Source organism: Aplysia californica, unplaced genomic scaffold (assembly GCF_000002075.1).
Source record: "Aplysia californica isolate F4 #8 unplaced genomic scaffold, AplCal3.0 scaffold01363, whole genome shotgun sequence".
Lineage (NCBI taxonomy): Eukaryota > Metazoa > Mollusca > Gastropoda > Aplysiida > Aplysiidae > Aplysia > Aplysia californica.
The window spans coordinates 21019-31807 of record NW_004798633.1 but is presented as its reverse complement, the minus strand read 5'-3'; the positions used below and the strand labels follow the sequence as shown (position 1 = coordinate 31807).

At 42.3% G+C, this 10789-nt stretch overlaps 1 protein-coding gene across 1 annotated transcript in view; it reads left to right on the top strand.

The window, feature by feature from the left end:
- Positions 1-1405: 1405 nt before the first annotated feature.
- LOC101859378 (kinesin-like protein KIF14) overlaps positions 1406-10789 on the top strand; it is a gene marked incomplete at its 3' end in the record, with an annotated part of 30393 nt that continues 21009 nt past the window's right edge. Inside the window, 4 exon segments of the mRNA XM_013090608.2 lie at positions 1406-1492; positions 6239-7296; positions 9067-9321; positions 10066-10156. Of these exon segments, the coding sequence (XP_012946062.2) occupies positions 6257-7296; positions 9067-9321; positions 10066-10156 (1386 nt within the window).

Sequence of the window (10789 nt, the reverse complement as noted above, 5' to 3'; positions counted from 1 at the left end):
CTCTCACACACACACACACACACTTATTCAATCACTCACTGTCTCTGTCTCTCACTCACACACACACACACTTATTCACTCGCTCACTGTCTATGTGTCTCTGTCTGTCTGTCTGTCTCTCTCTCTCTCTCTCTCTCTCTCTCTCTAACTCACACGTACACACACACTCACACACGTACATAATGCACATGTACCTGAACACACACAAAGCACACACAATGACATACACATACCTGTACACCTTCCCCGAAGGAGCTTCAAACTAACAAATTAAATTAAAACACGCGTGCAAAACCATTTGAGACTTTGATGTGATGTGTACATTGTTGTACGGTATATTGTTGTACGGTACATTGTTGTACGGTAGGCTACATTGTTGTACGGTACATTGTTGTACGGTACATTGTATTTCCCTGTCGTTTCAAGAGTCCCCCCACTCGTGAACAAAGCAGGCGACATCCTGTAGACAAAATCCTTCTTGTGAATGGTTGTTGCAACAACCGCTTATTGCGGGCGGCCACCTGCTCTTGTAAAATGGAGACGTCGAAATGACTGAAAAGTCAAATACATGCAGTTTTTGACTTAGATTTGCTGGGTATTGGAAATAATGAGTACGATGGGAGGAAACGGGGAATAAGAAAAGTGGCAATCGAAGACCTGGTGCCCGAAATACATGTAGTAATAACACGAGTGGCATATATGCCTACCCAAAGTTTTTCCCCCTCACCATGAAGGAATAAAGATAGAACGCTGAAAGCCAACAATAATCTTCCTAGAATGCAGGAAAATTTTGGTGAATTTTCGATGACTGGTTTTTACCACCAGCGCACGTGAATGGGGGTATGTTATTGTTCTCCAGAGATGGACATGTTCCGACTGCAGTGACCCCAAAACAGAGGACAAGTAAGCACGGATCCAAGAATAGATCTTTAATTAATTATTTTTTTAAAATATGGTCAAACTATAAAAGCATTAAGTATTCCGCGTTTTGTGTGGGGATTGGTAGGCAGACACGTGAAAGATTGCAATTTGAATGTTTTTCTAAAAAAAACAACCCAAAAAACAAGTAACAGACACACTCAGACACTAAAATTATGATTAGATCGGAATGATTTTGGAAGTGTGAAAAATAAAATAGATCACAATTTTGTTGTTTCGTACATTTGAAATGTATACTGAATTATTCTTTTTACTACTTCCTAATTTAAAAACGCGGACCAGAATAAGGAGTGAAACAACATTCTCCTATTTTGAAAATTTTCCCAAAATAGCGACCGAGAGAACGGAACAACCAATGAAATCAAAGAGAGATTATCTTCGAATGGCGAACAGTCTGCAAGCGGCGACTACAAACTACAACACAAACACCGACAGGGATTAAGCACGGTCTGGTGACTCGCTGTGTTCTAACTTGACTAGGGTCGCCGGATCTGTACTGTTTGTGGTGCCCATATTCGGTTTTCTGTGGATATAATTTTAAACGTTTGATTCGGTGGTTCCCATGTCTTGTATTATAGTATATTTGTGATTCTTGTGTTTCTCTGTACTTGTAGATCTAGATTCTAGATTCTAGATTCTAGATCTAGAATCTAGATCTAGATATCTAGATCTAGATCTAGATCTCGCGACAGGACCCTCTACTCACAACTTCATTCGAAACTTGGTTGAACTTTATGTTAGACTAAGGAAGTGGAAGCTAAGGCTTGGATAACTTTGATGAAGTACAAAATTGTTTTAAAAGATCAAAATAAGTAAGAGAGGGAAAGCAGAGTAAATGTCATACTTAGAGCTCTAGTAAATCTCTAGATCTAGATATCTAGATCTATTCTAGATCTAAATCTAGATTCTAATCTAGATCTAGATTAGATCTAGATCTAGATTTCTAGATCTAGACTAGATCTATGTGTTTGATGCCCGGCAAGCTAAGACATCGGTGATCTTGTATCCGTTCGTTAAAGTCCACGATCCATTTGTTTACATCCAGAGAAGAAATCCAGAAGTCTTGAAGACCAAGTCCAAACACTAGATCTAGATTCTAGATCTAGATCTAGATATAGATCTAGATCTAGATCTAGATCTAGATTGACTTTAACGAACGAAACTACGGAATCGCCAAGATATCAAACCTAATAACTGCAAAACATCAAGTTATGGTTAAATTCAGAGGCCGGCACTATTTCTCCGAACGTTCGGGAAAATAAAGCTGGGCACTATTTCTCCGAACGTTCGGGAAAATAAAGCTAGGCACTAGATTCTATTTCTCCGAACGTTCGGGAAAATAAAGATGGGCACTATTTCTCCGAACACTCTGAAATCACATCCTTTCTCGCAAATTTCGGATATTATATATAGATCTATAATTATATTATAGGCCTACCAAAGATTGCTCGTATATATATACAATATGGTTCAATCGGTCCAAAAAATGTCCGCAGTAAATATTTATATACAAGAAATGCTACAATTCCAAACAGTTTTTCGCTACAGATATGGCGTGTTGCCTATGAAGGGTGCTGCTCTTAAACGTAATGTGTTGTGTTCACTCGTGTGCTATCTAGATCTAGATCTACGGAGGGTTATTGATAACGACACATAGAACTGGCATCTGCGTTTGTCACTGCTGCGACCAATGTACTGACACTGGCAAAGCCCCTTAATGTGTGTGATTCCATAATTTACATGTAATATCCTGTCCTTTTTTTTTTTTTATTACGCACATTTAGGGTTAAAACAGCCCATCTTCTTCGGACAGATGGACACACGCCCTTATTTGTTAATGTTTGTTGTTGTTTATGGGCTGTTCTAATTTTGATTTCTTTCTGTTGTGAAACCTTTCTTTTTCACGTTTTTACACTCATCTAAAAATCTCTAGACTAGCTCTTGAAAATTGAAATAGATATAGACCCAAAAATTTGCTCCTGTGTGTGTTTGTGTGTGTGTGTGTGTGTGTGTGTGCGCGCGCGTGTGTGTGTATGTATGTGAGTGTGTCTGTGTGTGGTAGTAAGTGAGGAGTGTGTGTGTGTGTGTGTTTTCGGGCTTTATTTCAGCCTGTATTCAGTAACAGTTCAAAGTATACAAAAATAGAAACACAGGATCCATTCACTCCGGGGCTCATGAGTCGTTCGTCTCTTTCAGTTTCCCTCATTCATTCAATTCCCGTGTTCTCTCCCACGGCTTATCCCTGTCCGCATGACTTTCTTCATACCCCACCCCCTCCCTCCAGGCACACACTAAGAAAATATCATTCTTTCCTTTGCACCCTGCGAACCATGGACAATAATATAGGCAAAACACTGCCTGAGCTGCATTCCTTTCTTTCGTGAGCTGTGAACCAGGCCAGGGGGTCGGTGTCGTCGTCTTGTCTTGTAGTTGCTGTCGCCTGTGGATACACTCGCACATTCTTCCTTTCACCCGCTCTTTCACTCCCACTGTCTCTCCGTCCACAGCTCAGCTCGTCATGTCATACGTTCAAAAGTTGCCCACTGGTCATGTTTAGTTAGTGTGTGTACATGTGCATGATGGTGGTGGGTGTGTGGTGGGTGTTACTGAAGGTTGTCTGTAGGCGGGCTTGCCATGCGGTGCTCCTTCCCAGACCAGAGGCCAGAGGCAGAATGAAAGTTGGCGCCGAACTCTCGCAATAAATAGACAAAAAATCACGAGACCGGAAGCCGGAAACCGCTCGGAGAAATAAAGATCGGCACTATTTCTCCGAACGTTCGGAGAAATAGTCACTTCGTATATTTTTATTAGGTCTAGGTCAGGGGGGCAAGCCCACCTGAAACCCCCCCTACTCTTGGAGCCAAAACCAGCGAATAACAATTGCGGGGTGGGAACTACCGAAAAAGTGCCCTTTTAGTAACTGCATGACCAATTATTGGGTGTGTGTGTGTGTGACCCTGTCACGCCGCCATGTGTGTGTGTGTCTGTCTCTGACTCTCTCCTTGTCCATGTCTCTCTTTAGATTCTCTCTGTCGTGCTCTTTCTGTGTGTGTGTGTGACTCTCTCTTTTTTTTTTACCTCTCTTTCTCTCTGTTATTCATTAGACTATTCTCATATAATAATAAATTATGACGAAAGAACAAGAAATGCCTTCCCAAAGCTTTATAATAAATTATAAAACGGACTTCCTTTAAAATTTAGAAAAAAATTCATAAATGGCCTAAGATTCTTGTCACCACGATATTTAGAAATCTAGTGATATTTAGCGATGCGCTGATATATTTACTTAGCGATGTGCGGTAATTAACCCTGCACGCAGATGTGCACGGTGATGGCTAAAAGCCGAGCCAATGACTCTCAACAATGACTTGTGACTCGTTCACTTGACTTGACTCAGTGAGTGAGAGAATTGATATAAAGAGGAACTTAATTGAAAATATGCAGGTTTCTATGCCTAGGTCTAGACTTACGTGAGCTTCTCTAAAGCTTATTCCACTTACAATGTTTCAAAAACGAAGTGGCTAGCCGTACTTAGATCTAGGTTTGGCCCAATCGACTCAATCCTGTTAAGTACACAGGTCTCATGAGATCTAGATCTAGTAATTATTCAGGTTCAAATACATGCAAGTCAGTAAGGCACCTTTTGGTTTTGTCTGAAATACAAATACTTTAAGCATTGCAAACTAAAATACTTTAAGCATTGCAAACTAAAATTTTCATTTACAATTCAGCCATCAATATTAAGTACGGCTAGACTGTCAGTCTAGCCGTCCTTAAGTACGGCTAGCCTGGCTGTCTACCCGTACTTAAGTACGGCTAGACAAGAAGTCTAGCCGTACTTAAGTACGGCTAGACAAGAAGTCTAGCCGTACTTATCTATAATCTTAGGCCCTATTTACATTAGAAAACAGGAGGTTTAAAATACATGCACTGTCATTAAGGAACCTGGTTTTGTCTCAAATACAATTATACTTTAGGTACTTCACACTAAAAATGTATATTTACAATTCAGTAGGCCTATTTTTTGTAAATGGTCAGTCTAGCCATCATATTAAGAATAAGTACGGCTAGACTGTAAGTCTAGCCGTACTTAAGTACGGCTAGACTGCCAGTCTAGCCGTCATTAAGTAAGGCTAGCCTCTTCCTTTCAAAAACGTCTAATTTCGACAAAGTCAAACTATGTGTTAATAGGCCTCTATGTTAAATGCTTTTATATTACATCATGAAAACATCACTTTAGAAGTAAGTTACTAAGTAAATACTAAGTTATAATATAATAACTAAAAGTGTATCTTGACAGAATTCTATTCCGGTCTTTCATTCGTTTTTAAAGTATATTTTGTGAAGTTGTTCAACTGCAAAAAAATAGTAACTAAACTGTGATTTACATTGATGCTTTTTTTCTTTATTCAGTTTGTTCTAAGTCATATAAGTGTGGTTAGTAAAAATAATCCTGTGGTCCTGTTCTTTGAAGACATGTGAGAGGAGGTGGAATTATCATACAACATTCTTAATGTCTTGATGATGAATAACGAATGTAATTTGTAAATAAATAATAATTAATAATAGATTGCAATAGAGCCTAATCAATATAGCGCTCTATCCCATACTTATGATACTAGTACTAGTAGGCTCTTTACTTTTAGGCTACACCAATCACATGATCATTCACACAAACAAGAAAGTAGTTCTCAGAAACAAGAAAAACTAGCGCACACAAAAGGACATCTGTAAAAAAAAAAAGATAAAACAACCCCCCATATATCATCACTTACTGACACACTATAACTTAACTAAGAATCCCTGGTCTCAGAAGGAAAGGTTGCCTTGTCCAGTGTTTGATGGGCTGTGATTTTTCAGCTTTGTTCTTGGACAGCTTTAAAAACTTTAACCAGTGATGTCCAACCTTCTAAATACACACATTTCTGGTTTTTTGTTCATGCTGCTCTGTAATGATTATGTGGCTGTGTATTATCATCTGTGTGTGTTCTTTTGTGTGTGTGCAAGTTTTTAGTCTAGTGGGATTGTCTGTATTCGAGCTACTAGAGAGAGAGAGAGAAAGAAAGAAAGAAAGAGGGATGAAGAGAAAGGATGACTGGGGAACTGTATGCCGTATACATGGTACTGGTCTTCTATCATTGTAAAGTGCATTGAACATTTTTTCAGTGTAAACAAGCAATATATTTATGAGAGAAATTTATTATATTACTTATTATATTATATTATCATACATTATTGAAATTATTATTTTTAATATTAATATACGTCTATTTTTATTTTGTTCCTTTATTTTCCGAAGGGAAATGCTGAAGTGACTATGGCCAGCAATTCCCCACGAAAGCCAGTGAAAGGAAAGAGGGCGTTGCCGTCTGTACCCCCTCCAGAAAGCCCTCGTCTGAGGTCGGTCACATTTAACGATGAGATCATCGAAACTTCAATTGGGGGCACTCAGACTGTTGGTAAGATCAAACAAGACGTTCTCCTCCATTTTGACGCTCCAGTCACTATCGGAAACTTACCAGCAAAACTAGCAGACAAAAATAGTGCCCAGAAACCTGCGCAATCCTCTGCCAGTGTTAAAGTTGTGCCGAGCTCAGCCGTTGTGGGAAAAGAAAACAAGGGACTTGCTGAGGTCACAGCCACAGCCAATGAACGACTGTCCACGGAGGATGCAGCTGCCAAGGTCCCCGCCAACAGCAACAACAAGAACAGTAACACCTCAGCCACGGGGAAGGGAAAAGGTAGCCCAAGAAAGGCTGTGAGGAATTCTGGTCCAGCCTCCAATACTTCTTCGCCGTTGGGCGCCAGTGGCGCGAGAAACTCTCTCAACAATGGCAACAACACCAGGTCCAAGCCAGGGAAAAACTTGTCGTCTTCCTCGGCCGAGTCTGACTCTGGTGTCAGCTCAGGCAGCGAGACTCACAAGAGTGGCGTGCGTCTGTCTCAGCCTGCAACAGACAACGCTGCGAGTACCGGTGGGAAGCCTGTGCCTTCAAGCTCGGCACATTCACAAGCTGACAAAGGGCCCACGCCAAAGCCTGCTTCCCACAAGGTGAGCTTTGACCTTGAGAAGCCAGCACCCATCCCAGCTGCTGTGGAGGAGGAGCGTCGCAGCACGCTAGAGTGCATAGACACGGTCTCCCAGAGTCCCTTCAGGACTCCCACCAGTAAACAGTCTCGCAGACACACCCTGGAGAGTCGGATATTTGCCACGCCTGATTGCTACCATGATGTCAGCTTTGGCACGCCTCGTCGGATGCTGCCGATGATTCAGGATGAGTCGATGGATGCAGCCGAGGACGGTGAGGATAGCTGCAGCATCATGGTAGCCGTCAGAGTTCGGCCATTCAGCCAGAGGTAGGTCAAGTTCCGTCCAGTTTTAGCAAAGTAGTGATGTCAGTAAAAAGTTGGTGTCAGTGCCTCTATATTCTGTGATCTTTTTTTTTATTGGGAATTTTATGATCTATATTATATAATATGTCTTAGAGAATTAATTAATCTTCTGTTGCTGCTGCTGTGTCATTCGTCTTTGGATTATATTTTATATCTATCTTTATGCTGTCCACTGCAGGATGTATCCCACCAACAGTACACCTCCCCACCCCCACCCCCTCTTTTCTGTCATCTGCTCTCCATGTCAGGCTGCACCTGTCTACCTCTCTGATGTCATCTCTGCTCTCCATGTCAGGCTGCACCTGTCTACCTCTCTGATGTCATCTCTGCTCTCCATGTCAGGCTGCACCTGTCTACCTCTCTGATGTCATCTCTGCTCTCCATGTCAGGCTGCACCTGTCTACCTCTCTGATGTCATCTCTGCTCTCCATGTCAGGCTGCACCTGTCTACCTCTCTGATGTCATCTCTGCTCTCCATGTCAGGCTGCACCTGTCTACCTCTCTGATGTCATCTCTGCTCTCCATGTCAGGCTGCACCTGTCTACCTCTCTGATGTCATCTCTGCTCTCCATGTCAGGCTGCACCTGTCTACCTCTCTGATGTCATCTCTGCTCTCCATGTCAGGCTGCACCTGTCTACCTCTCTGATGTCATCTCTGCTCTCCATGTCAGGCTGCACCTGTCTGTCTCTCTGATGTCATCTCTGCTCTCCATGTCAGGCTGCACCTGTCTGTCTCTCTGATGTCATCTCTGCTCTCCATGTCAGGTTGCACCTGTCTGTCTCTCTGATGTCATCTTGTTCCTTGCTTTCTGTCTGGCTCTGGTCTTCCTCTTGATTGTTTTCCTGTTCTTGGTCTCCTTTCAGTGCATCTCTTTGTCCATCTGTTAACTTTCATTCTCTCAATGTGGCCAGCCCATTTGTATTTTTGTCTCAGTTTATATTTTGGTCTGCCATACTCTTGTCTTCTGTAGTAGTTTTGTGTTTTATTTTATTTTGTATTAGAAGTTGTATGGCCAGCCTTTTCCATTGCTTTCTGTACTGTCCTTAATTTCTGAAATATTTCTGGTTACTGGCTAGGTTTGGCACCCATAGAGTTAATGTAGTAGACTTGACTGATGCAACACCAAACACCAATTGTACATTTTGTAGCCATGCCACATATGATAGATTCTATATATATATTGTTACCTTGACTCTTACTTGACTGATGCAACACCAAACACCAATTGTACATTTGTAGCCTTGCCATATATGATATATTATATATATATATATTGTTACCTTGACTCTTACTGGGGCTTGGGAAAGACTTTTCCTGCTCTTTGTCCCTCACTTGTTGGAGAAAGTTAACGTGACAAAACGGTCGTCCTGAGGCTACACTACTTTTTTCTCACTATCTGATTACAGATGATAATGATGGACAATAACAGACAGAAAGTTTTCACCCTTCCCAATCCTGTGTTTGTTTGTTACTTGTTGATACGTCTTCCTCTCAAGGCTGACTTTCTCTGCTAGAATGTTCTATCTTCACTGAGGTGTTTGGGGGGAATATCAGCATTTAGTGTTTAATAAAATGTGGGCTTTGTTCAAATGGAACCTATAGATAGGGTGTTTATAGTATAGGTATAAGATTTGTTTAAACTATGTTTCAAGGCATCTTTTGTATTAAATTTTTAAAACAAAAATGCTAACTGACTGAAAGTTACAATATTATGTAATATATATATTCGTCAGAGAACTGTCCGACTCCAACACTCGCTGCGTGGTGTCCATGTTGAACAACGAGACAACTGTCCGCTCCGACAACGGCTCTGTCCACCAGTTTGCTTACGACTTCTCCTTCTGGTCACATGACCAGGGGTCGGGGGACTTCTGCGACCAGGCCCTGGTGTACAGCCGCCTGGCCCAGCCCCTGCTGGGGAAAGCCTTTGAGGGCTACAACACCTGCCTGTTTGCTTACGGCCAGACGGGCAGCGGGAAGAGCTACTGGTGAGTCGAGGCGTTCTGTCGGCCGATATATTTGTCCTGGCTAGTCTGTGGTGGGGGGGGTTTACGCTCTTTGTTGTCGCATGCTAGGGATGGAATTCAATACCCATGATAGGATATACGATAAGATAAGATAATCCTTTGTTATTCTTGGCTGTACAGGACCGTATGAACACATGCAAGTATGCACAGAATTTTATTTTATATATTACTTTCATTAAAATTCAATAGGGGGGGGGGGAGATTTTATAGAGTATCCATGTCTTTCAACTTGGAAACTGTTTCTGTTTCTCTCTCTCTCTCTCTCTCTCTCTCTCTCTCTCTCTCTCTCTCTCTCTCTCTCTCTCCCTCTCTCTCTCCCTCCCTCCCTCCCTCCCTCCCTCCCTCCCTCCCTCCCTCCTTCTCTCTCTCTCTCTCTGCGCGGGTTGCCCAAACAAGCAGGGTGGAAGCCGTCCTTCTCCTTGATGATCTACCTGCTAAATAGTGTCACTAGGGGTGTAAAATGCAACATATATAGGTCTACAAGTACACGGGAAGAATTCTGGGTCAGATTTTGTGGAATATTAGAAGACGAGATGGAGGGGTACTGGGCAGAAGTACATTTGGAAGACGTGTTCAGATACATATATATATATATATACATATTACATATTCTTCATTTTGTAATCTGTGCCCGTCTTTCTGTCCATGACCTTTCCGTGAACTCAAGGTCAAAGTGTGACCTCTGACTTGTTCCCTCGTCCACAGCATCATGGGTCACGGAGCGGAGACGGGGATCATTCCCAGGTTTTGCGAGGAGCTGTTTGCACGGGCGGACACCTTGGCCAGCAAAAACAAGGTATGTTCTATGTATGGTCCAGTCTTCCAGCTTGTCTCTCCCTGACACAATGACACAATGACACAGTGACACGGTTGAGTCTGTCTCTCACTAACAACTAACACACTGACACAATGACACGGTGTATGGTTGAGTCTGTCTCTCACTAACAACTAACACAGTGACGTAATGACACAGTGTCTCACTAACAACTAACACAGTGACACAGTGTCTCACTAACAACTAACACAGTGACGTAATGACACAATGACACAGTCTCTCACTAACAACTAACACAGTGACGTAGAGACACAATGACACAGTGTCTCACTAACAACTGACACAGTGACGTAATGACGAGGTCAGAGGGACATGCTGCTATCTATTAGTTCTTCTCAAAGCTCAAAACCACAGTTGTTCCTCCCTTCAGTTGTTCCTCCCTTCAGTTGTTCCTCCCTTCAGTCGTTCCTCCCTTCAGTTGTTCCTCCCTTCAGTTGTTCCTCCCTTCAGTCGTTCCTCCCTTCAGTTGTTCCTCCCTTCAGTTGTTCCTCCCTTCAGTCGTTCCGCCGTAGTAACTGGCCTTCTAACTTATTCTAAGAAAGAGTCTGCCCCGCCAGGAGTCGCCTATGTTTTACCCGCTAATTGGTGGCCGGG